This window comes from Drosophila mojavensis, unplaced genomic scaffold (genome assembly GCF_018153725.1).
Source record: "Drosophila mojavensis isolate 15081-1352.22 unplaced genomic scaffold, ASM1815372v1 contig_74, whole genome shotgun sequence".
Classification (NCBI taxonomy): domain Eukaryota; kingdom Metazoa; phylum Arthropoda; class Insecta; order Diptera; family Drosophilidae; genus Drosophila; species Drosophila mojavensis.
Genome location: NW_025318899.1, coordinates 11,863,069 through 11,889,485, shown reverse-complemented (window position 1 = coordinate 11,889,485; position 26,417 = coordinate 11,863,069). Strand labels below are relative to the sequence as shown.

At 38.3% G+C, this 26,417-nt stretch overlaps 2 protein-coding genes across 5 annotated transcripts; both read right to left on the bottom strand.

Annotated features, from left to right (window-relative positions):
* Positions 1–780: 780 nt before the first annotated feature.
* LOC6582178 (RYamide receptor) lies at positions 781–17,140 on the bottom strand. 3 transcript variants are annotated; one of them, XM_032731667.2, is made up of 8 exons: positions 16,652–17,140; positions 6,831–7,032; positions 6,155–6,357; positions 4,752–4,900; positions 3,857–3,978; positions 3,551–3,777; positions 3,288–3,479; positions 781–2,146 (listed from the first exon to the last, which is right to left on the bottom strand). In XM_032731667.2, exons 2-8 carry the CDS (start codon positions 6,904–6,906, stop codon positions 1,448–1,450), a joined length of 1,668 nt encoding a protein of 555 aa, XP_032587558.1. In that variant the 5' UTR covers positions 6,907–7,032; positions 16,652–17,140; the 3' UTR covers positions 781–1,447. The 3 variants fall into 3 exon arrangements, with proteins under 3 accessions (XP_032587558.1, XP_043865893.1, XP_002007882.1); XM_044009958.1 differs by lacking the exon at positions 16,652–17,140 and adding an exon at positions 12,955–12,971; XM_002007846.4 differs by lacking the exon at positions 16,652–17,140 and adding an exon at positions 10,403–10,657.
* Positions 17,141–22,968: 5,828 nt separating this feature from the next.
* LOC6582177 (pupal cuticle protein Edg-91) lies at positions 22,969–24,743 on the bottom strand. Of its 2 annotated transcripts, XM_015162312.3 has the most exons (4): positions 24,606–24,740; positions 24,434–24,533; positions 24,073–24,366; positions 22,969–23,352 (listed from the first exon to the last, which is right to left on the bottom strand). In XM_015162312.3, the coding sequence occupies exons 1-4, from the start codon at positions 24,633–24,635 to the stop codon at positions 23,327–23,329; spliced, it is 450 nt and encodes a 149-aa protein (XP_015017798.1). In that variant the 5' UTR covers positions 24,636–24,740; the 3' UTR covers positions 22,969–23,326. The 2 variants fall into 2 exon arrangements, with proteins under 2 accessions (XP_015017798.1, XP_002007881.2); XM_002007845.4 differs by lacking the exon at positions 22,969–23,352 and having other exon boundaries at positions 23,745–24,366; positions 24,606–24,743.
* Positions 24,744–26,417: the final 1,674 nt, after the last annotated feature.

Below are 26,417 nucleotides of genomic sequence, written 5' to 3'. Positions count from 1 at the left end.
TTAGAGAAGTAGATCATCTCAGCAGCAGAGTATTTAATTTTACAGACAGAAAAGCAATATAAGAGCAGCAGAAAATACTCCTCTGTGTCCCTAAATAATCCCCAGAAAAAAACTAATTCTAAAAGAGGTCTGACCTTAAGTTTGGTGGAATTCGAAGTCGAGTTTGAGCTGGGGTTGCGACCTATTTAAAGGCCTGCTACAGCTACGCTTCAGTCTTATATCCAACCTTCGTACTCTTTTTCTCTATCTGTGGTAATTACTCCATGATATGAAAGAAGACATATCTCTGTTGAACAGTGTAGCTTAAGTCTTGCATCTGCTCAAGTATAACTTGAATCACCCTGTGGGGGTCGAAGCTTTGCTGGCTACTTTGCTCGCAAAGCTTTGCCGTTGTTGTCTTAAGCTTTTCCGCTCTTATCAAACTCCGGTTTGCGTACGCGCTATGCTTACAAAAAAGCTTAAGTCTTAACATAACCGCAAAGCTTTCAACTTAAGCAAAATAACTTCGAGTATAAGTCTGCGTTTCTTATAGCACAAAGCTTTGGCACTTGCTATAAATTTATAAATTTAATTTTCAAATTTCAAAATTTACTGTTACCATTCGTAAGCAAATCGCTTGGAAATTCGTGGTTCAGTGAATTAATTTAAATTATACAAAGTAATTTATTGATTTGATTTCAATAATTGTGCGGTAATTAACTGGCCATAACTGAAAAGCTGAATAGAAGGAAATGTTTAATGATACGAAATGTTTTTATTTATTGTATTTTGGTATGTTTATTTTTTTATTTTATTTTTTTTTTTTATTATTGATAATTCAATAAGATAATTACATTAATTAGCCTTTTCATGCCATAAAACGTGCACATCTATATTACAGAAATACATAGAAATATTTGTATTGATAGTATTATTTAAAGACTAATTCAATAATTTATCATTTAACGCTAGTTAATTGATTTCATGAGACTATTAATTGGAGTAAATGGCTTAATGCGCTTACAAATAGTTAGATGGGCAAAAAATAACAAATGAAATGCAAATGTAGCGAGTGTATGGAAATAACAGTTATTTCTAAACGGATTCCAATACTTTTTTACTATCGAATATTTATGTATATATATAGTACATTTGTGACTTTTATCCTTTTGGCAGGATATTGAAATTGATTATTTCAATTTCATATGCTATTCAGGGCTTAGCACTTTGTGTTTCTCCTGTGTCTCTGCGCGATCCCGTGGCCCCCACACTCTGACAATAGTCTCTATAATAATACTGTACATGGCTTGCAGCTAGGAATACTACACACACACACTCACACATTCTACTCTATAGACTTATGTAAACACATTGTTCGGTGCGCGCATTCTACAACAACAACATTCAGTTTGCAATCACAATTCATTATTTCGAAATCACAGAGAAATACGCCGTATTTGCGGCGTATTTAGAGGGGCTGCCACAAGGATTCGCTTACGGGCTCCGAGCCGCTGCCGCCGCCACCCGCTGCCGGCTGCTGCACCCGGGATACTTCACTGAGTATGCAGGTTCCGTCACATTCTGTCCGACTACCGAATTCCTGTTCACAAATGCAACTAAAACTTTCTCGGGATGCGGACTTAAACAGCGCCAGCTGCACGCCTGCTCCATTCGCTGCGCCGCCGCCCATGCTGGACGGCAGCTCCTCGCTGGTAGAGGGCAGCTCCATCAGTGCCAGATCATCCTCGCACTCAACCACATTCGGATGCAGCGGTTTGAAGTGATTACGTCGCCAGGGGCCCATTGTCGTTTCGCTGCCCGCAAATGTCACCACAGTTTGATGGCCATTGTTGTTGTAGCTACTGGTGCTGCCGCCACCGGCCCCTCCCCCGCCGTTAGCATTGCCATGCCCCTGCCCATGGCCGTTGCCATTGAAATTGGCCTGATAAGCAGTTCGGGCGAAGCTCATGCCGCCCTTGCCATTGCCGCCAGCATTCCGTGCGCCAAAGAAATTGCTGCGTATGCGCATCGATGAGTTGGCGTAGGTGGAGCGGATGGAGCTGGCACGCGTGTGCATCGAAAAGGTGCGCTCATGCGGCTCCAGGCTGGTCTTGAATTTGCAGAAGCACGCCGAAAAGCGCTTGTTAAATTCCCGTTTGAATTTTTCCTGTAAATAAAGGGGGCAACATGAAAATAATTGTTCTGCTGGTATTTTTTAATAAACAAAATTTTAGAACATAAGCCAGAGTCAGCAAATTTTGTAATTTTCAAAGTTAAATTCAGTTGTTATAAAAATAAATAACATTTAAAAATTAAATTGTTTTTTTTTTTTAGAAACTCTATTTTGTTTTTAATTAATTTGTATTTTTTATTTTCCATATATTTGTTTTCCATATTTAAAGTATTTTTGTTATTATTTTATATATATAGGTTTTTAGCTCAGAATCTAATAAAAACAAAAACAAAAAAATATTAAAAACATAAATTTCATATTTAAATTTTCCACTCTCCCGTTACAAATTATACAGCCAAATGACTCGTAAATTTCACTTTTTAGTAGTCGAAATGTATTCCAAATTCTGAGAATGGGTTTTACCTGTCGCTTCCACGAATACCATAATTTGAGCACCAAAACACGGCTCAATCATAAAATTACTTATTATTATTTCGCCCAGATTTGATTGCTCATGGTGTGCCAGCTGGCTTTTATGAAGCAGCCGCTCTAACCTCTGTTCCATTGCCTAATTTGCAAGACTTGTCTCCTGCTCAGCGCCTTGACACTCTCCCTTTTCGGAAGTTGTCTAAAAAGTTTTGCCTCAAGTGAACACACACGTGAACAACAAACAAGCCCAAGTAGAGCCAAAACTTGTTGGGCACATTTGCTTGCTTGTTGCCTGCTCTATTGATTTTCAGTCACGTCCCCAAACCCACTTCACTAAATAAATAAAATATTTGCTTATTTTCGAGAGATTTGCCTTATTTGTGCGTCTGCCAGGATAGTCTTAGGTGTTTTTTATGTTTTTCCCTGAGAAACGTTTCATTAATTAAATTGTGTGGGCAGAGCTTATACGCTCCAAAGCAAAAGTGGCATTGTTTTCTAATTTCCTAGAAAATAAACATTTGTCATTTAAGCTGAGGTTGTCTTGGCTCTTGAAATACCAAAAACAGCTAACTTAATTTAACTAAATGCTAAATTGAAGTGATATTTAGCTGTCATCGTAGTTTATAGCTGACATTCACTTTGCCTCATCGATTGCCTAAGCCTATAGGCTTATGGACAATCAGAGAGAAAAGCACTTAGTACTCACATTGTAGATGCCGTATATGAAGGGATTGTAGCAGCTGTTGCTCATGGCCAGCCAGTCGCAGCAGAACCAGACGATGCTAATGAAGTGATAGTCATTGATTTCCGGTATTGTGACATATAATATATTATAGAGCTGCAGGGGCAGCCAGCACAGTCCGAAGATAACCACGACGATAATCAGCATTTTAATGACCTGTAATTGTAAATTGCATAAGCTTACATTCATAATCAACTGGAGTGTGCTCTCCCCTCTACTCCTCTGACCTTTTTTTTGTTCTTCAGCAGCGTTATGTCACGCGAGTCCTGTGCGTTGCCAGGCGCGTGTGTGCCCCACAGGCGAACCGCCATTTGTATGTAAACGAAACTAATCACGCAAAACGGCACCAGATACTGCACAAAGACCAGAGCATATCGATAGGCCTTCAGCTGCTCGTCAGACAGGTTCTTGTTCATGCAGAACGGCCGAGTCAAATTGAAGTACACGTCGTTCTCTGCCAAACGGAAATCACACGGAATATGTTTAGTTTAATTAAGATGTTACAGGCTCTGCGAATACTTCTGTTCACATACCACGAAAACGGTCCGTGATCTCCTCCACACGGAACGCGATGGGGAACGGCGCGGCGAAGAGCAGCGCCAGCAGCCAAATGCCTCCAATTATGAATTTCGATATGAACTTGCTGGGACGTGCGCTGCTCAAATGCGAAAACATGTTTTTATTTTCATAAGTTAGAGTGCTCCAGTGCGGGCATGCCAGACTACGGGATGTCCCTGAATATGCAGATGAGCTGCTGCTGCTGCTATCTCAAAAGGTACGCAACTTTTTTTTATACAAACTTGGAAAATGCTAAACATGCTTTACCGTATTCTTGATAATATTTTCTTAACAGTTGAATTGCTCCCTAGATTAGTTGTGCACCTGAGCTGCCTCTAGGCTTGACTATAATTTTAAAATTTGATTTTACATTACGTATTTTTCGTAAGGCGGCACAGTCGTGGCTCATTTTCTCTATCGTCTGCAGGCCATAGTCAAGGTAAAAGGCGGACATATCTAGCTAAAGTTTCTTAAGTGATTGACTATTTTCACAAAAACCATTGTAAAAAAAAAAAAAAAAAAAAATCAGTTTCCATGACGAATTTATGAACTTTTTAATAAGCCACACTTCGCATGCCCTGAATAAAAAAAATCTTTATGACTCTAAAAATATTTTCGTATAGCATTTAAACAAATTTGTTTATATGAATTCCTGGCATTTGCTTATTTCTGGTGATATTTGGCTGCATATAGTTAACTAATACTGACTAACTGAGGAAGACTTTATCTAAAGCACGTAAATCTATCAATTATCTATAAACATTCGTATGCTCTTATCTAATATAAGCTACGAGTTTCAGTTCCTTTCAATACAGCCCATACAACCACATTAAATTAAACACGCAGCAGTTATGAACCCATCTGTCTTACCGTAATGGATTAATTATGGCCCGATGTCGATCGATGGCAATCGCAGTTAATGTGAACACGGAGACGTTCACGCTGAGCGCCTGCACGAACGGGCAGAAGCCGCACATGAAATACGGCAGATTCCAGCGTTGGAGCAGCGCAGCTTGGAACTGAAATAAGCGAAGGACATAAAATATTCAATATGTTATTAAGCCAATTGGGCCTATTAAAATAGCCAGCAGACGGTAAAAATATCATAATTGAAGCACTGGTCGAGCATGTCCGAGAATAAACAATTAAAATGCGTGCATTCATGTCCTGATTACTTTGCTTTGTAATGTGTCTGTCTGTCTGGCTGTCTGTCTGTCTGACTGTCTGTCTGACTGTCTGGCTTTGCCCAAGCAATTAAATCCATATAATATAGGTCTTACAGTTTGGTAAGCAAATGACAGCGGCTGACATTTAAGTGGTCATGTAAGAAAAACATACTGCAATATTTATATATATGTATGTATATGTGGGTGTATGTGTGTGTGTCGTGAAGATTAAGTGTCTGTCAGCTTAATTGAAAACATTTGGATGAAACGCAGAAGAATGAGATGCAATTTATTTAGGTAGATCTGTCAAGTTGTTCGCTTTTTGCATGTAATTACAAATCGGACGCGGGAGAACAATTAAATTATTTAAGGCAATCCTTGGCTTTGATACTAAAATGGCCGACAGAATTTTCTCTTCCGACTACTTAACATAAATTTAATTGCGAAATAATTGGCCGGAAATTGAGTTATGCTTAGGATTTTCAAGCAAATTGTGTCTGGACACGAAATGCTAATTCCATTATGACTGGATACAAAACTGTTTATTCCATTATACAAAGTATATTTTTGGGCGAGGGGGGAGGAGGAAATGGACTGGCAGTTGGTTTCGTGCGAAACTGTCAAAATTCTAATCTCAATAATGTTGAAGCGGCGTGTTTAAGCGCCGGAAATTAAATTGATGTTCGATTATAGTGAAATCGATGTTTGCGGCTGCGTGGGGTCATAAAGGGAATATTAACGCAGCAGCAGCAGCAGCAGCAGCAATCGAAAATGAAACTGGAAACTGGGCTAATGCTATTAAACTGATTTATGTGCACAAAGTGTTAACAGCCAGTCGAAAATCAGCGAAACTCAATTTATTTAGCATCTCTGCATGGGTATGCATTGCGTATACGCAATGTTTAATTAATGCCACGCAACATTTAAAACTGCAATGGCCATAATGAAAATGGTTGCCGGCCATGGCTAATTGGCCAACGCGTCCGGTCTGAAAAGGTAGCCATTGTCGGTCAATATTTGCATAATTAGAATACACGAAATGTATTTGCATGTGTGTGTGTGTGGGGGGTAAAATTAATTTGCAAACTGCATTTACCTGGAACTCACCTGAAACGGTATGCTGAATAGTCCAATAATGACATCCGCAAACGCCAAATTCGCAATGTACATATTGGTGACGGTGCGCATTTGTCGAGTGGTTGCCACCACCCAAATAACCAGCGTGTTGCCAATCACGGCTAAAATGCTAATGCCGCCATAGAAGATGGAGAGTAGAGCCACAATTTCCGCGGGCGCCGCATAAAGACGTTCTGTGGCCAAGGGCAAAAGCGAAACACAAAATGAAAAATGAGAAGTGCGAAAGCGAACGCGAACGTGAAAGAGGGAGAAGAAGGAAAACGCATAAGGAAAATGTGAACAGCAGCGGGTTATCCTCTTATCAGCAGCAGTCATCAATTTAATTATGGAACTGCTCCATCGATTGGCACTTGCAGGAGAAGAGCTCATCAGCACTTCAATAATGGAAATGAATTCGATTTGGAGCAGGCTTAGGGAATCGTGAGTGATGTTTAAAGAGCGATTACTGGCTTACTGCAAAGACCAAAGGTCAAAGGCCAATGTATCTAAGCAACAGCAAAATAAGAAAAAAACAGAAACAAACTTGTCATAATTTGATAAATGAGCAAAGCTCACGAACTCCAACATATAGCCATTAGTAAGCTCCTTCCAAAATATGAAAACAAACCAAAAGTAATGCGAGAAAAATCTTGGAGTTAACACTTACCGAATTCCGCCTCCTCCTCGGCGCCTGGCAGCAGCTCCTCATGCACATGCTGATCGTATATTATATCTGATTCCATTTTATTATTATTTCCCGGGACTCTCTGCCAGACAAAGTGCTGCCAATTTGCAAAAGCTTGGCGAGTTTTCCGCTAAGCCAACCGAAATTTATGTGGCACAATGCATTTTATTGTCCTCGCTGTTGCCTGCGCATATAAAAAAGTTTGAATGGACAAATTATTTGACACTTGCAGAGAAGTTTTGCCAGCCATGAATGAATTGCAATAGGAATGCGAAAACTCAAGCGACAGCCAGCTTGAAGTTTACACAACGTTGAAATGAAAAGCAAACAAATACACAAATCAACACAAATCAACTTAAAATAAATCAAATTAAACATCAGCCGGCAGAAAGAAAACGGCTAAGCAAACGTTATTGGGCTCCTCCATATCCTTCATGCAGGAGCTGCTGAGCCGCAGGGGGAGTCATATATCCGGGCTGCTTCGCATGCCTTACGGTCGGCTGTCAGCTCAGGCGCAAACATGTTTATTTTGCATAATTGAAATGACTGCAGCGAGCTCTTCGCCTTAACCTGTGTTGGGAAGTTCTAAGTGCGCTCCAGGTGCAGTCCAGTGGATTCAAAAACATTTTGCTAACCGACAGCTCAGGTCAGTTGACACTGATGGCCATTAAAAGCTGTTGACGCTTCTCGTGACTTGACTGACTTCTAATAAAATTTGGCAATGTTTTGCCACACACACACACACACATACACACACACACGCACAAACAAAGCAGCTCGAATGGACCCCAGAGCAAATCTGTTGCCTTTTTTGTCAAGCAAAATATTTATACATAATATATGCATATATATATAGCAATATAAACTTCTTACTTTACCTTGCATGCTTCAAACAAAATTTGTGTGTGTGTGTGTGTGTGTGGTTATTCTGGGTTCACTGTAAAAATTTTGCTTGTAATTTTAATGAAAACATATAAACTCCATTTTGTTACGGTGTGTTACTCCCACACATGCATTTGCATATACATGTGTGTGTGTGTGGGTGTGGGTGTGGGTGTGCGTGCGTGTGTGTGTGGTTAGCAAAATCTGAGCGTAATTTGACTGAAGAACCGCATTCACTAAGTTGATTCTGTAGCTTTGATTCCGGGAAATGTTGTGCTTTGCCCACAGATCATACGGCACATAACTGGGATTCACTTGGACTCAGGGATTGGCCCTAAGGACAGTTCGGCCCGAAATTGATTAAATGTAAGCGTAACCCTAAAATCTCTCACATTTCCTTTGACTTTTCCAGCTATTCGCACAATGCAGCCGAGCCTTCTTATTGTCAACAGCTCAGCTGAGTGCTCCTCAGCAAGTTGCGTGTGTGTTCACCCCTCCCTCCGCTTCCCTCTCTCACGTTGGCAGTCTGAAGGTGTTGCACAACAATGAATGGTTTATAAGGAGCTAACTCATTTAACTCGATACAGCATTTTATCAGCACAAGGTGAACGCAGCCCCAAGCACTATGTACGCGTGTGTGTATTTGTGTGTGCGTGTGTGTGTGTGTGTGTATGTGTGTGTTGGTTTGCGTGTGCTTTGATCCCTGCCTCTTGCTGCTGGCCATAAAATTTCATTACGCCTGCTGTTAGGCATCTCACATTTTTAAAGTCAAACAGTGTTATATATGTTACACTGAAAACGTGGCTTTAAGTTCACATTTTGTTTAGCATTATCGCATTATGTAATCAATTAGGTATACTATAGAAAGCAGCTTAAATTAGTCAAAAATTAAGTAAGCGAAATGCTTCGCTGCCAAAACATATTAATTAATCTAACATAAAATGTTGCCTGCCTCATGGATATAAATTCGTATTATAGACCACCAGCCAGGCCTCCCATAATCATTTGCCGAGTCCGGCTTATGGGCATAAAACTCTGCGTGAAAAGTTGTTAAATGTAAAAGCGTAAAATGTTGTTCTTTTGCGCGCCTCAAAGGGCTTCCTGCCGCCAGCCAAGTGGAGGGTCCTTTCACTGGCGCCCCACGCAGAGGTAATTCCCTTCTCGTGCCCCTCGCCTCATGTATCACAATTTGGCAATGTAAATATTTGGAAAGCTTATAGAATATTATTGAATATCGCGATGTGAAACACGAGTATTCGTCGATATACTGATTTGGCACATCAAAGAACAAAAGTACGACATATATGGAGGCACGCATAAGTACTTGACGCATATCGAAATACCAGCGTATGTATCAAAAGAAAATATATTAATAATAAATGTTCCTATTTTCAATTTCTTTAAATAGCAAATGTTTAGTATACAACAACGAGCAACACAAAAGATTATCAAATAAAACTGAGCAGAGCAAGAGCAAGAGGAAGAGCAAGAGCAGATAGCACACTTCTAATGCTATTTCTGTGTAATATGCTTTGTGTACAGTAAAGGCCAACAAAAGAGTAAACCGACTTCGAAATTGGGCTGCATTTGCAGTAGACATTTTAGAAGCTCAGACAAAAGAGACAATGAGCGCAGACACAGAGGATGGAGAGCAGCGTTTAAAATATACATATACCAATTTACAGAAGGAGACAAATCTATAAGTGAGTTCAACAGCTCAAACCAGCTCAGTTGAGCAAAATCGTTCCCAGAATGTGCCCAGCAGGCCTTTGAGCTATCAAAAGCGTTCGAATGCAAACAGTTAGTGCCTCGTTTATCTCACTCTCTCATTTGCTCCTTCTCTTTCACTTATTTCACTTTCATTGTGTGTTATTGTCAGCTCCCGGGGCCCTCTTGAGCCACTTCTATTACAGCCTGTCATATTTGCGGTAGAGCTCGGCTTTTGTAAATGCACAGCGAAGTCTTTAAGCTGACAACTTGATCTTTTTGCAGCTGAGTCAAGATTTTCGCATTGTGACACTGTATATTGAGTATGAATTAAGCACTGTTCAACTTTAAAAGTAGAAACCATTAGCAATTGCATTTTAAATGTCTGTCCCTTAAGAGCCACTCAAAAATTGTTTGTCTCTTTGAATTCAATTTCAAGATGCCAAAAAATGAATTAATATAAAGCAGCTTCACCCCCAGAGCTCTTTTAGCTTCTCATTAAAATGTTAAATTTCATCATGGGGCAAAGTTATGAGACGCTAGACTGCGGCTCATTACCAAGGCAATTTGCTGTTCCTTTCTTGGCCTATGGAGAAAACTTTAAACTGCCTTCTCTTCCTGAATGTGTGCTAAGGTTATCAAAGTGAAACGGCATCAAATATGTTGAGGGTATTTAAGTACACAAAGCGGGCTTTCTGAGCCCAGCTCGACCGTCATATAAGCATGCTGGGAAATAAAAACTAAAACAGAGGCAAAAGTCCAATCAAAGTGTTCCCAAAAACCCAAAAAAAAAAACCAAAAGCAAAGCAAAGGAAAAGAACATAAGGATAAGCAAACTCGTGTTACCCGGAGGACATCACAGGCGGCATGGGCTTAATATTTCGGCCCACGAATGTGAGGAAATGGCGGGGGGAAGCGTGCGTGATGTGTGCATTAAATGTAATTGTAATAAATGCGTATGTTACCCGATTGTGCTGTATATTGTCGTGTCTGGCAGTTGTTGGGACTAAGCCCTAAGATTCTAATAACTGTTTCTTCTTTATCTAATAATATAATTTTGATTTCGCCCAAAGTCGCACAAGCGTGACAAAATGTAATTAGCCGCTGGCCAACCGCACAATCCTTTCAGCAGCTGGCAGAACTTTAACAAACTCTTTGTATTCCCTTCCACAGGTATTTCCGTATCGAATGGCCGACCAAACCGCGCGACTGTGCGTTATCAACTGTGCCACGGAGCTCGTCTTTGGCCTTTATCAAGCGAAGGCAGTCAAAGAAGCTCCTCAGCTGCCGCCACCCACAGCAAAACACAACATGTTGCAAGGCAACTTGTTTGCTCTGCTCGAACATGTTGCAAGCGCCAAGAATTTCAATTTTTTACGCTCGCTGCCGGAATGTAGTCTGAGTGGAATGCACCCTTGTCTAATATAGTGGCAGTATATTTTTAGAACATGCCAAATGTGAGCGAAATTATTTGATTTTAGGTATAGTCTATGACTAGTTAACAGAAGGAGGTAGAGAGATACTAATCTTATGGAAAGAAATGTAAACTCTTAAGACTTTTTCATTTTGAGTTATTGCGCTATAATCCGCATAGATCTCCCCTGGCTCTGCTCTTTGGACGTGTATTATGCAGCTGTTTGCGCCCGATTATAATATTTTTTACCTGTGTTTTTTTAATCGCCCGCGAAAGGAAACATTTCTGACATTCCTCAAACAGTGACCCAAGCAAAGTTTAAGTAATAATAAGCTACCTAAAAAAATCATGAATTTGTAATTATTCTTGGCATGCAAATGGTGCTGCGCGACTGTGGGGCACTGCTTCAGGGGAATTAAGGTCAAAGGTTAAGTAAAAATTGATGACTGCACGAGCACTCAAATATTTTTAATAAAGTCTATAAATATAATCAGACATTAATTTAATCTACAAGAGGCACTAAATTAGATACGATTTCTCGATAAATCGGCAAGTAGTCCAAATGGCATGAACACTTTGATAAGTGTTTTCAGCTTTGAATTTCAAATGGCTCAAGTCTTTTTTCCGACTAAAACTGGCAAAAGCCGTCGAGAGCATTGATTTCAACTCAAGAACTACTTAACGAATAACAATGATTCATACGATAATTTTCTGTTTAAGCAATCGAATAATAATCTCTTACTCTCGCTGCATGGCTTAACTGATTCGCTGTGCCCTGGGGCTTAGCATGTGCATATTATGTATAACTAAGGATTAGGTACTCTACCTTGTCAAAGACTCAGACGCAACTGCAGCAGCCGTTGCGTGAGGGATTAAAGATATCGACTAGCTGAAACTAGTCTGTAAAAAGTCAACGAAACTTTAAGCAAATCAAATCACAATACGCAAACTCATGGCATATAAATGAAGCCTTGGGCTTCAATCAGCAGCAGCTGTAAGTTTTCTCACGGAAGGTTTCATGTGATTAAAGGGAAATGTAAATTGCCCAACAAATATTGAGATTCATTTCTATTCAAATGTTTGCCTGCCTAGTTATCAGATTTCATGCTGACTGCTAAGATGCGTTAAAATTTAATTAATGTGCTCAATATATATTTAAGCTTAGCAGCAGTAGCTTTGTGGCACGCACAATGCGTCGTATGCGTAATCTGCTTTGTGAAACTGCACTTCGCCAGAGTTTTGCAAAAGCCCTTCACACACATGCCAACAAATGAAAATTTTGTTTGTGGTTTTAGCCAATTTGAAACTCGGAGAAAACTGTCTGGCATAATAAAATAATTTAAGTGAATTAAATTGCATAAAACAGACTTTGACTGTAAAAGAACCTGCGCAAATTAAATTAAGCAGCATATTTGAAGAGCTTAGCACATACAATGACACTGAATCTAGACACTACATTCATCACACACACACACACACACACACATATATACACAAATACTCACAAACGAAACGGTTCAGAGACAAACCTAATAAATATTTAATGCAACCACTAATTGTTACTGGACCACATTCCGTTCTGTTGCGATAGCAATCGTGTAATCTGAGCACCGTAATAAATACATATTTACATAGTTGCCGGGCAGTTCGTCCACGTCTGAGCAGACAAATTTTGACTAGAGGTCAAAGGTGGTTTCTATTACAAATGCTGTATTCGAATGAAGCAAACTAAATGGCATTAAATGTCTGAAAGTAGAGCGAGAATCAATGGAGCTGCCGCTCAGAACAACATAATAGCTTTCTCTCGTTTGATGCGATCTGATTGAATACTAATAAAATACAAAATATTTCTCTGAAGTCTGCTTGATTTGAATATAATTTGAATGTTTCGCTACATAATTGTTATTTCTGAGAATTATTCCAGCTACCTCTGTTTGCTACATGAAAGCCAAATTCTACTCGTTGCCAAACCAACGGAGCTGCAAATATTATCAATATTTCATTTGCATTTTTTGCATTAATAGTTTCCCCAAAAGCAACGCTATATCAATTAGCTTTGCTACTCAATATATATAGGAAAATAAAATAACAAAATTCACAAACATTTTTCATTCAAATATGCCAAAGTCAAATAACTTTCATCATTTTGCTGATAGCTTAAAAATTTGCTGCAAATAGAAATGCGAAATTAATGCAGAATGCGAATAAAATAACTATAACGAGTAGCAGATACTGTGTAGGGACACTACTTACTGAAGACAGAGATAGAGATGGAGAGAGAGTGTGAGGGAGAGAGTTTAGTAGAATAAAAATTGCTTATCTCTTTCTGTTTGCATTCAACAGATCCCATTCCCTTGATATCCTTGCAAAACGAACCACTGTATCTATAGGGTATATTCAAGTCAAATTGCGCATAAACTTGAAGACATATGCAAAATCCCCCCGGACGTGCACAGCTCTTTAGCATATTCATAGTCGCAGCTGTAGCCGAGAAACAGTTATATTGCTTTAATTGGATTTTCTCCTTACGAATATTTGCAGAAGAAAATGCCGAAAATTACAGATTCAACAAGCCGAAACAAGTGGAAACATTTATTTGCTTGAGTTAACGATTTGCCTTTCTGATATTACAAATTCAATAAACTCATATTCAAGCGTGCACATGAACTGAGCTTCAGGCTTTTGGCCTTTTAGACTTTCTGGCAGGAATTTTAGGAGGCGTAAAAGCAAAAGTTGGCTAATTAATCTTCTTAATGGCTGAGCCAACTTTTTAAATCGTATTACCGATTCGTAATCCGATCTTTTTCGGTTTTCCCTTTAACAATGACATTGTTCAAGGATTCGCAGCACAAACTGCACCTTCACAATTTCATTAAAAGCAGCTTATACGCCGTCCAATTTGCATGAAGGTGAAAGGAAGTCTCCGTCTATTGACCACAAGTGGGAGAAAAAATGCACAACAATTTTTAAAGCATTTTCTTTAAAAAAAAAAAAAAAAAAAAAAAAAAAAAAAAAAACTTTTTTAAGTGCTTCTACGTCTGCCAAGGACACTTTCCAGTAAAGCCAAAAGTCTGCCTAAATTTCGCTTTCATTTTCATTTTAATTTTTCTGCGAAATTAGGTCTTAAATGTATGCAATATATTTATATATAATTTATTGCTGCGCATTTAGGAAATTTACCGTTGCTTGCTGCATTTATTAGTAGAGCTAAAAGCTTTTCTAATTTATTATATACATTTTTCATTTTATTTGTGCACTTTTGCTTACTTATCCTCATATATTATTTATTTGAGCAATTTTTAAACATTTTCTATGGTTTAGAGTTCGTCTAGTACATTTACTAGTAAGCGTAAAAGTTTTCCCTAATTGAATTCTACATTTTCTATTAACTTGTTCGTAGTTAAGCTCACCCCACATGAAATATGCATGCCTGAAATTTTATATTTTACACCTCAAGTAGAACACTTAAAGCACTTATTGCTTGCAGCTCGCCTCTAATAGCTTATGAGCAGCAATTAAAGTGATTCAGCATATATGCCCACACGAAGGTAAAAGTTTTCATTAATTTCATTTTAATTTCTTTTTTTTTTTTATCAACTTTTTGCTGTTATTCCTGAAACGCGAAAGTTGGCTCATATGCGAAGAGCATGTCTTTAAATGCGTTAAATGCTGAAATGCAGCCCGAATAAGTAGGCTATGAATATATTTAAATTATTTATCCTGTACTCCATAGTGCATTTGGTAGTATGAAAATTAGCTAAATTCCTTTATTATCTTAATATTTACTCCTTATACATTTTAGGAACTTCATGCATGAAAATATTTGCATACCCAAGTGCACTATGAACATTTTAAGCAGTTCGCTAAGCCAGTCATAATTCTTAGAATTTTAACTCTTCTCACGACTCACTTCAAGTTACTTCAATGATTAATTATCCCAAGGAAGTCAAGGCCAAGTATGCCTGAGTATTTCTTAGGTGGAATATCGCTTACACAAATTAATTGTTTCCACGAATTTTAGGACTACTCTGAATTTATATCCATCTAAATTGAAGTTGATTTGTTCGAATTGCCTTTCGACTTTTAAAGATTGCCTCAAAGGTAATCCCTAAACATTAATTCAATGGTCTACAACGCTTCAAGCTACTTTTAATTATTTGTTTTGATATTTTAACGAGCTTAATTAGGCATCAGTCAATAATAATAAATAAACAATTGATGCTTTAGGCTGAGTGATAGGACAATATTTCAAACTGTGCTCAATACGAATTGGCTTACAAATGATGTATGACGAAAAAAAAAACGGCAAAAGCCACAAATTTCACGCCTTGTTCTACAATTTAATGGCTCAATAAACGCATTTCCTTTTGAGCTCTATGTGGAGCGTAGCTGGACGCCATGCTCATAGCGCATAATTACAGTTTTTTGAGCGTACACTCTCATAGTAATTATCCCTCTTTCTTATACTCTACTCCACTTCACGCTTGGCTGGCCTTTTAGTTTTATAGTTTAACTGCTAGAAGGGTGTAGCAACACGTTGCACAAACGACTGCAACAATGGCGAGCTGTTGACGTAATAAAATCTAAAATTTAAAGCCAATCAGGTGAGAATTTTGCAAACGGCCATATGCGATAGCATAATACTCGTTTAAGTTTTGATAGGAGATGAATTTTATAATACAAATGCAGTGCTGATACCGGCTCTTAAGGCAGGAGAATGCACGCAGTTTTCTTTCTGATTTAAAATTCTACTTATACTGAAAGTACATAAAAACTTGTCAAATTATAAAGCTCTAGCTCTAAATCTGTCTGTAGACGAGGCTACTCATAGGAGCAATAATTTCATTCAGAGTGCAAAACCCAATATACTCCACTCAGTTCATGCACGGGCATAGAAAAAAACAACAAATTTCCCCTTTGTTGTGGCATGTATTGATTTTGTTACAGCTGTATATGCTCCACTCTTTGCCCTTACGAATCCGAAATGTTTTCAAAATGGAAAATGATTTGTTTGCAAATGTTCGTTATCAATTAAATAAATAACAATAAGTATTAACCTTTAATTTAAATATTTTGCATATAATTGAGTGCACTTTCGGCACTTGACTTTGCCATGTTTTCATTAAACAGTTTGTTTATATTTCCGCAGATCAAAACAAAATCTTGAACAAAATATTTATTAAATTCCGCGAAAAAAATCAAACCACAAATTGGTATCCGCAATAAAGTGCCTAAGTATTCTGAATAAAGTAAACAATGACAAAACATGCCATGCCCTATGTTGATTTTCTCTTTTACTAGGAATACATATGAATAGCTGAATGCCCCCCGCAAGGCACGCAACTGCTGCAAATTCATTGATAAATATTTCAGTGGAATCAATTTTCTCATCCATCGGTTAATTGTCGAACGCAATGAGAATTTTATGTGTTTTAAATGATATGTTTTTATTATTTTTGTTGTTGTAATTGATATGTTCATTTTGCTGTGTCCGATATGTGATCGGAATACTCAACCAAATGACGAGCTGTCCGAGTATGTTTAGTATGCGACATGGCGCATTAGATAAACACAGCGCGCAAATGCATTTAATACTCTTAATTGTAATGAAAATTAATTTGCATTGAAATACACTTTGATGCCAACAACGGAAATGCATACAACTTTTTTTTTAAGTTTTTCTATTTTTTTGCTAAACTTTTTATTCGTTTTATGTTTTTGTTATTATTTTATTATTAGTTAGTGAAACGCCGGCAAATAATTTCCAGTTTATGGCGTGAAATATTAATTTGCAACTTACCCAGAAATTAATTACTGCCAGGGTTTTAATTTATACGAAGTATTATCACAACAAAAATAACAATAATAATAATCAAACTAATATTCTTTTGCTGCAGGCCAAATGCAATTAGCTTTTGGTTTGTATTTACGCAATTTTCGTTATAGATTTGGTTGATAATCAAGCGTCACACTATCACACATTTACTAATTTTAAGCGTGTCTGTCTCTATATATTTGATGTTATTTTTTTTAGGACTCAGTTCTATGCAAATTGAAGTCCAATGCCAAATGAATGGAAAAACAGAACAGCGACACAATAATTCACTTAGATCAAGAAACGTGATGCCTCGTTTTTATCTGTTTCGATATTCTGTTGATGTGTTACAATTTATATATTTTTTTTTATTTTTATTTTTATTTTTTTTATTTTTATATATAATAAATACACGCAACTGTCAGCTCGAGCGATCGCAGCGGAGCAACCGAGCAACCGCACAATGAAAGCGCACAGAAGCAACTGATGGCTGCGTAGCCGTTTTTTGGGCCGGCAGAAGCGTATGCGCTTCTATTGATTCCTCGCACACAAGCATAAACAAAGGCTGGCGCGCGCGCACACACAGACGCCGGCAGCAGCAGCAGCAGCAGCAGCGGCGGAGCAAAGCAAGAATACGCATACGTCATGTGGTACAAGCAAAAGGCAAGCAAGCACAAGCAGGTGCAGCGATATCTTAATCAATTTTCGTAATGAACACCAATAAAAATCAGATAGCGGTAAACAACAACAGCAACGTCAAGAATCACAGCTAGGAAGCTGGGCGTGTCTCTGCTTTATATCAATCCGAAAATCGTGCGAAAGTCGTATTCATTTATTTATCTGCGCCAAGCACCTACCCACTTTTTATGTTCATGTTGTCAGCTTTGATTGCCACCCCAAAACAGAAAAAAAAAAATGATAGACAACAACAAGAACAACAACAAAAGCAATGACAGCAATAAAATTGTGTTTATCATATATCAATGCAATCATTCGTATATCGAATAATTGAAGATAAATGCCTCAGTGATAAGTAATTCATAGATATCGTGAATTAGCTTGTGCTGTACACGGAATATTTTATTTTAATTAGACTGTAGCCCGGTCAATCGACCAAAGATTTCAATGTTATCTGCGCGAAAGAATATCAAGTAAACATTAATTTATCTTTATGTTGGGTAATTAAATGAGCGAACTACATCTATATGTTTATACACTGATAAAAATGGGTCAACACTCACATGTTAAAAGATTTTAGAAAAACCAACTACCCAACTTCTCATACCCGTAGTCGGGATGAAATAAGTGAATGGGGTGTAATGGACTACCTAATGGCATAGATAAAATAATGTCTTTTAGGCAGTTAAGGCTCAGCGGCAACTGTCTTTATAAAGTATGGGGTATTAAGCAGTGGACTGAATATATGCTAGGGCTCTCGATGAACTCATATCATCAGCTAATATTTGCTGGGGATATCTTTAAGGTTATCTAGAATAATTAGAGGCAGCCAATACGACCTCAAAATTCAGTTATAGTATGTAAATATATGCTGTGTTGTATATTCTTAAGGTAGGTATTTGATAATATGCGAAATACCCTGTATGAAAAATTAGTATAAGTGTGCGTTGGTTTTAATTTTAGCATATTCATTTTTGTTTACTTAAAATACAATTAAAATGTTAATAAATGTAGTTAGATTATCTTTAGCTTTACCTCTATCTCTCTCTGTCTCGCGCTCTTTGTGTCTCTCTTTCTCAGTCTCGCTATTTTTCTCTCTATATATCGCTGCCTGTCTCTCTCTCTCTGCCTCTCTCTCTCTCTCTCTCTCTCTCTCTCTCTCTCTCTCTCTCTCTCTCTCTCTCTCTGTACCTCTGTTCCTCACTATCTCTATCTTTCACTCCCGCTCAGTGTCTTCCTTTCACCCTATATTAACTCACCACATAGAAAATGCTTCAACATTGTATAGAAGATATTTTAATACTCTTCACGCTCTCATTCTGTCTCTCACCCTCACCCTACCTCCCTCTCCCATTAAACTATAGAATACAGTTCACAGACATTCCGTACAATGCTCTCAATGGCCTCTCCGTCTACCTCTCTCTCTCTCTCTCTCTCTCTCTCCCTTCTCACTCATATCCTCCATCTCTATTCTTTTAACCCTCCCTAGGGTATTCCAATCATTCGATTATTAATTTGTTTTGTCGGCAATCAATAAGTGTTTCAATTGACAGCCTCACTCACTTTCATGTCTGATATCATTTATATTGATAGCTTTTTTAATGCTTGCAATGAAGCCGTCGACGCAAATTTATTAAATGAATTGTGATCAGCTGCTGATTAAAGCCATATCTAAATTCCATCATTTCGATGGCGTCACGCCTCATTTGAGTTACACAAATACGCCCATATTCACAAGACCAACAGCGATGGCCATAAATCTTTTAATATTTACCTGTCAATTTTATTAAATACAAGCTAATTAAGGTAACATTTAGTCCATAAGATTTACGCATTCAAGAATTCAGCGTTCAGCGTTTCGCACATTCAAAAAATAAATTTCGATATGTTTTGTCTGGAGCTTAAAGACTCTTTTGATAGGCAAATACCTGTTGGCCCAGGTGCTAAGTGCTTAAATTGAGTTCGATTTCTTTGTTTATCAACTTTAAATATGAGGCACTAAATATTGCCACGCTTGTAAGACAATTTCGTTTTCGATTTCTACCTGAGAATTTTAAAAGAAGAGAAAGACTTTAAAGGAAATCGAGATTTATTAACTTCAATGATTATGTTTTCGCATTTCCAGCATTTTTTTTATGTTATTTTCATTATTTTACTGCACTTTGATAGCTTCTGCTTTATCGATTGTTTTTCGCCGGTGAAGAGATTTTTTTGGCTGTGGCTTTGTTTGCCTCATTAGCGCTCGTTGTTCACTAAACGCATAAAATTTGAATGCAATTATCCATAAATTCTGCTTGAATGCAGCTGGCAGTTGATTCAATTCCTGCTAAGTCAAGACAATAAAAAGATTCATAAATATGATAATGATTGAAACCTTTTATAGTCTGTTGTTAGGGTCTTCGATAGATATTGATAGCGCATGTTAACTTGATGCAAATATGATTAGCTGTTGCCATGGTGAAATGCTGAACGGGTATTTGTATGCGTGTATGTGTGTGTGAGTGGGCTTCAGTGCATTTGTCTGCTTTGAAGAGGATTATTGTGTCTGCCTTTGTTATATGACAGGTATTAGTTGGATTTTGCGAAATGGTCACAACTCTAGCCGCATTTGCACCTATTTTAAATGATTTGCACTAAGAAGTTCAGGCACGTGGCCCTTACATAAATGTATATGAATAATATATACATATATAGACAACTCCATCACGCCCAGCTCGCGCAGGTGCTAATGAAGTTCGCATGCCATTTGATCAGCTGGCTATACGAAAATATGCACAGCCAGGCGACATCCACGACAGACAAAAGCGAGTTAAGCCAATTAAAAATCATATTTGATAGATAAATAAAAAAAATTAATTCAAGTCTGCCATAAATACAAATGTGTGAACAACTAATGAGAGAAAAATGCTCGACTCGCAGCTTGTCCTATATTCTCTATGGCCACTTGTTTATTTCTGCTACACTCAGCCATTCTCCATTCTCTATGGCTGTTCAACAGGTGACGAGAAGCACCTCAAAAGAAATTGTGCTTTGGGTCCACTTAAGACTGTCGAAAGACTCTTTGTTGCCAGCTTCAGCTATTTCCTTTCAAAACGTATTTAATAAATTTATGGGAGAAATTAATAAACTTCAGTTGTCATTAAACTGTCCAACTTCTGTCTAAATTCACACAATTAGCAAGTCAAGCAATATTTCAGGCAGACATCTGTCAGCAATCAGCATGTGTAATATGCCAAATAATTCATGCCATTTGATTGCTTTTACTGCTTAAAATGAAAATATTTCAGTTAGAGGTGTGAGTTGGGCAGGTCAGACTAGACGGGCTCCTGCTTTCAAATGCAAAAGGACAGAGGCGAGTGGGGCAGGCTAGACGTGGGAAGCCTCAAGGCAAATATTTATATATAGATATATGTATAAATATATTTTACAAGGAATTTTCATCTGTTTACATGTCAGAAGTATATATGCTCTTATCATAAAAATAAAACAAACTTAATTATAATTTACGCAAAAATTATTTAAATGATTATCAAAATTGTTCAAAATTCGAATGAGCATTTCCTGCATATCATGGATTCCTGCAAAGCATCTATATACATACCTTACTCGGAACTCACAATGGCTAACTGCTGCTTGTTGCATATTGTTTCCCTACGACCCTTAAGCGACTCCCATATGTTCCGGGTATAGACCAAATTTAAGGTTTCTTTTTGATATGGGTCACAACACAACTTCACAGTTTCAGGGGCAAATGTCTTGCATAATCTTATGACTGAGAAGGTCACAAACAATTTAATTTCCAATGAAATTCGAATTTGTTTGCTGCCTGACAAAGCAACAGCCATAAAGAAATATATTTTCTATCATTTTTTTTCTCTGTGCTTCCACCATGATAACAATCTTTTTCAAGAGCCCCCTCAATAGATGAATGTGTGAAATTCAAAACAGGGAAAGCCATAAAAAGCTTGGCCAAGACATTTTCATTTTGTTGAAGTGCCTGAACAGGCAGTCGTGAGATTTCTGAAATGTTGCAAAAAGTTCAAGATATTCGGTTGCAGTGGAAACTTTTGGCCGTGCAATTCCCGTGGCTAACCGAAAACGGTTCAGCCAGCATTAAAGTTCTGTCAACATTTAAGCGAAAAAGTTTCGATTCCCTTATGGCATTGAAATTAGAGTTGAGCAGTTTCGTTGGTGCTTGGCATAATTGAGCTAATAAGTGCAATTGCATTTCCGATGTGGCCTGGCTTACATTTACGAGGGCAGCACTAAAAATACCTATTTATTTGTATATGTATGTGTGTCAGGCAAATATTTGCAGCTGCTGGCTGGCTGGCTGAGCTAATAGATTGTTAATCCCGAATATGCATTGCAGTTTAATTAAAATGTTGTTAACATTAGATTTGGATGCGTTGCGTCGAGTTGCGGTGTTAATGCCGCTAGCCAAATAAATAATTCCAATTCTTTATCATTTTATTTACTTTACGCGCGCCACAGAGCACGCGCTCAGCGCTTTGTCAATGCTTTAATTATTTTTATTTGCCTTGAATGCTCCAGCCCAAAAAATATATGCATATATGAAAAACACATTTTCATTAACAACAACAAACAACAAGAATAATAAAAGAGCATAGCATCGACAGCATTTTGCTTAGTTCCATTTGATCATAATTTTAGTGAGCGATTTCGGCTCTTTTTATGGGCACATAAATGTTTTAAACAATCGTATGGTTTTTTTCCCTCTCTATGTCTTCTTCTTATTGTTGGCTTTGGCACATTACGTTTTTTATGAGCGCCACGGAAGGAAGCGCAGCGCTCCATGAATGGAACGAGGCGCACACAATAATAGATTAAAGAACTCAACTGTGGAATATTTTCTCGATCGGAATTCGTGCTGTCATACGAAGCCGTAATTATTGTATATTGTATATTCTAAATTGACTTTGCTTGTGTTTAATGCTGCGATAATTTTTGACTGATTTGATGTTATTTAGACGAGCTGTTGGAAATTTCGGAAAGTTTTTGCAAATGGAATTTTAATACGATTTTTTGTATACAAGAATTGGCAATTTATAGTATAGGAAGGCTATAGAAAAGTCAATGTGTGTAAACGAAAAAACGATATGCATGAATATATATCTTGTAAGCAGCCCAAATAAGAGCAATAGATAATTATATGGCAATAAAATACAAATATGTTCAGACATAAAATTCCTTTTGATGTTAAATTCAAACTACATTTTTTGCCAATTGTACGAAATAGCGAAATATTCCGTATCGCTGGCTTCTACCTGAAAAATTCCCAAAATATAGTTATGCGGAATAGCAGAGCTTCTCGTTCGTTGCCCTGCAATCTTGCTAAACTCATGCATTAAAGAGCCATTTTGCATGAATTCTTGCATATATTTTCTTCACTTTATTGAGCATTGCATAGCGGGGAAAAAAATGGGTTTCTGCTTATCAACAAGAAACTTTCGGCTGTGTCAACACACAGCGTGTGAGCCAACTAACACTGCGCAGTCCGAAGAGAGTGAAAACACGCTTCGTTGCATATTGCTTCGATGTTGTTTGCTGGCGCGCCCTTCATGTGTCGCTTGCAAAACAAAAGAATCAAAATATAAACAGAATTTTACTTTAAGCCAAGACACAAGCATTAAAAGTAGCTGCAGCTGCCACAGTGTTTGCTTTATCTTCATTTTTTGTTCTTTGTATTTTATTTAATTTTTCGCTGTGATAATGCGTTTGTCAGATACGAGGGCTGTTTTGTAAGTTAATGCGGGCTGCATTGCAATAAAGTGCATGCTAAACTTTACGAGCTAACGTTGCGAAAATAATGCTATTATTATACTATATGCTGCTGCAACTGCATGTTGTTGTTGTAGTTGATGTTGTTGTTGTTGTTGGAGTTGCTGCTGTGGTGTTTGCTGAAGCATAACAGTTGCTGCTTGGTTCTTCGCTGCTTCTGTCTCTGTCTCTGTCGCACTGCTAGCCGTATGTGGTGCGCACCAAGCCTGTGAATTGGAACGAGAGAGAAAGCAAACGCAAATGGGGTTTTTAACAAAAGTTGGCAGCGCGGGCGCTCGCTATTAAAGCTGACAGCAGACGTAGCATACTTTTAGGCTTTAGCTGAAATTCTGGGCTTTGCATGCGCAATGACAGGGCAAGACAAGATGATTAAGACAACAATTACCACACATTAAGCTCAGCTGCACACAGACACACACACACACACACACATAATTATATGCCGCTTGGACTCTCATATGACACCCAGTGACAAATTTCAGCGTGCAATTGGGCGTAGCCCAGCCACAATTACCAATCTATATTATCATAATTGTGTGTCTGTTGCAGCTGAAACGAGACTTGTCAGATAGATTATTGAAATGCTGCTTAAACGAGATTAGTAGGCATTAAAATTTTATTGCTAGTTTGAGTAGCATGATGAATAACAAAAGCGTTATATACACAGCAGCGAAATAAAAACAAAAACAAAGACAAAGACAGCAACAAATACAAAGACAGCGACAAAGACAACGACATTAAGCATTAGTCATAGCCACGATAGCCGCCATAGCTACCATAGCTGCCGCGATCACGATAGTAATCACGATCTCTGGCTATCGGCAGACCATAGCGATCGGTGTTACGATAGTAGCCATAGCCACGATACCGCTGGCCGCTATACTCCGGCTGCCAATAGCCCGAATATTGTCTTAAGCCGCCATTACCTCCATATCCACCGTAGCCGCCATATCCCGATGTGCCCAATATATTTGTGGTCGGGTAGTAGCCGGTGCTGGGATAATAGCCGCCGCCCGTGCTGGGATAATAGCCTCCTCCCGTGCTGGGGTAGAAGCCAGCGCCATTGTAGGTGCTGGTTGGATAATAGCCAGCGCCGGAGCTGGGATAGTAGCCGGTGTTGGGTCTATTGTAGTAGCCCGTGCTGTAGCCATAATTGGGATAATTATAGCCATAGTTGGGATAGCCCGAGCCCTGTCCAAATAAACCGCCCAAGTTCAGCACTTAAGGGCGCAGTGGAAATTGTTATAATTGAGCAATCGTTATGTTTCCGCGTCAGACGCTTCTTACACTTGGCTGAAGTTTCGGCAGTCGCTAAATCGTTCGCTTTGACATCCTGTGTCGCCGGCACCGGCTCGCTCCTGGCAATCGCACCGCACAGAAGCAGCAGCTACATTCAAATGAATTACACACACTTTTAGGATTAGCTAAACTCCTTTTGCTATGCCCTCTGAATACCTACCAAAAGTGGTAAGCAGCACTTGGCATACATGATGTTATATGAATTGGCTGGCTTTGCTATATGAATGGCAAATGTGCAGAGAGAACGGCGCAGAGACAACTGGCTGAAGCAACGCTTGTACTTTAAATAATTCTGTTTCCCAGACTGCGGGGCCAATTTATATTTTTCATTTTCCAGCTGAGTTGCTGCGCTCAAGTCGACGGAGACGCAGACGGAGACGTCTACGTCGACGTTGCCGAAACAAACAAACCGAAACAATAATAAAATAAGCTTGGCCCAGCGTCAAGTCGCACTTCGCAGACCAGCTAAAACGTGGCGGCTACGTTACTTTTATTACTCATACGACACGTAAGGCGGCGCACTTACGTATTCAGGGCTGGGCCCGGCAGGGCCTTACAAATCCAAATTAATAATGTAATGTTAAATTATTTTCACTTAAAAACCAATTAGGGAAAAATTTATTATTTAAGTTGTTTTTTTTTTTTTCACGAAATATAATTTCGAGTTGTAAAACCTATTTATTCCTACCTTCTGATTCCTGGGCATTCTAGGCTTAGCCTCAAATTATATAATACGAACGACCTTTCGGCCGGCTGATTATGCCTTATTATTACTATTTGTATGGGGCAGGTGACAAAATAAATGCCTCATTTTGGCTGTCTCTTGCGGCTTGTCGCTTGTCTGTTGCCAGTGCGTGAGTTTAATTTAAGATATTTGCGCTTTAAGCTTTGGCAAACACAAACAAACGTAAACTGGAAATCGTTTTGTTTAGGCAGATCGCTTTCTTTCATGTGGGCCGACGGGCATATATATATATATTTTTATACCCTGAACCCATTTTCAATGGGAAATCAGGGTATAATGGTTTTGTTGAAATGTATGTAACAGGGAGAAGGAGGCGTGGCAGACCCCACAAAGTATATATATTCTTGATCAGGGTGACGAGCTGAGTTGATTTGGCCCTGTCCGTCTGTCTGTCCGTCTGTCCGTCTGTCCGTCTGTCCGTATGTATGAACGCGTCGATTTCAGAAGATATAAGAGCTAGAGACTTTTTTAAAATGTCCGTAATTACAGCGCGCATATCAAGTTTATCATTAAAAATCGATAACTCATCTCGATATTTTTTATCGATAAAAACCCTTATCGAAACCCAGTTATAAAATTATATCTTCTACACCTTTATGGCTAGAGTCTCCAAATTTTTAATGTATGCTTATATGCAATTTATACAATTTCGGTTTTTGTTAAAATTTACCCCCCACCTCTAAATTCACCCCCTCACCCTCACTTTTGTAAAAAAGCGTATTTCAAATACTAGAGACTTGTGCTTTGGCAATTACATGCATATTCGTGTTATAATCATAATCTAAAAGTTTCATGAAGATCGTACGTCCATAAAAGTAAAAAAAAAGTTATTAAACAATTAAGTTCTCATAGTAAGCGCACACTGCAGCCCATGCGTGTTTATGCATGGTTGCTTGTGTGTGTATGTGTTTGTGTATGTGTGTGTGTATGTGTGTGTGTGTATGCGTTTGTGTATGTATGCGTGTGTGTGTGTATGTGTGTCTGTATGCGTGTGTGTGTATGTATGCCTGTGTTTGCGTACGTGCGTGTGTGTGTGTGTGCGTGTTTCTTGTGTAAGCTGAAAGTCGCGAAAAAGTATTGAAATATCTATTGCTCCAAGGGTTCAGGGGATCTCGTAGTCGAGCAGTCTCGACTAGAGCTTTCTTACTTGTTTTTTTTTATTTTTGTATGAGAACTATAGACTGAAAAATTGTTTGCTTGCTATATCTTTAATTCCAATTATCTACC

What these genes read in the sequence shown, in the direction of transcription:
- LOC6582177 (XM_002007845.4), bottom strand. Translation starts at nt 24,635, where the DNA reads ATGTATGCCAAGTGCTGCTTACCACTTTTG. An exon ending in AGTGCTGCTTACCACTTTTG is followed by an intron (nt 24,534 to 24,605) that starts GTAGGTATTCAG and finishes ATTTGAATGTAG; the next exon opens with CTGCTGCTTCTGTGCGGTGC. An exon ending in TGCCGAAACTTCAGCCAAGT is followed by an intron (nt 24,367 to 24,433) that starts GTAAGAAGCGTC and finishes TGCGCCCTTAAG; the next exon opens with TGCTGAACTTGGGCGGTTTA.
- LOC6582178 (XM_032731667.2), bottom strand. Translation starts at nt 6,906, where the DNA reads ATGGAATCAGATATAATATACGATCAGCATGTGCATGAGGAGCTGCTG. An exon ending in TATTCAGCATACCGTTTCAG is followed by an intron (nt 4,901 to 6,154) that starts GTGAGTTCCAGG and finishes CGCTTATTTCAG; the next exon opens with TTCCAAGCTGCGCTGCTCCA. An exon ending in TGCTGAAGAACAAAAAAAAG is followed by an intron (nt 3,480 to 3,550) that starts GTCAGAGGAGTA and finishes TTACAATTACAG; the next exon opens with GTCATTAAAATGCTGATTAT.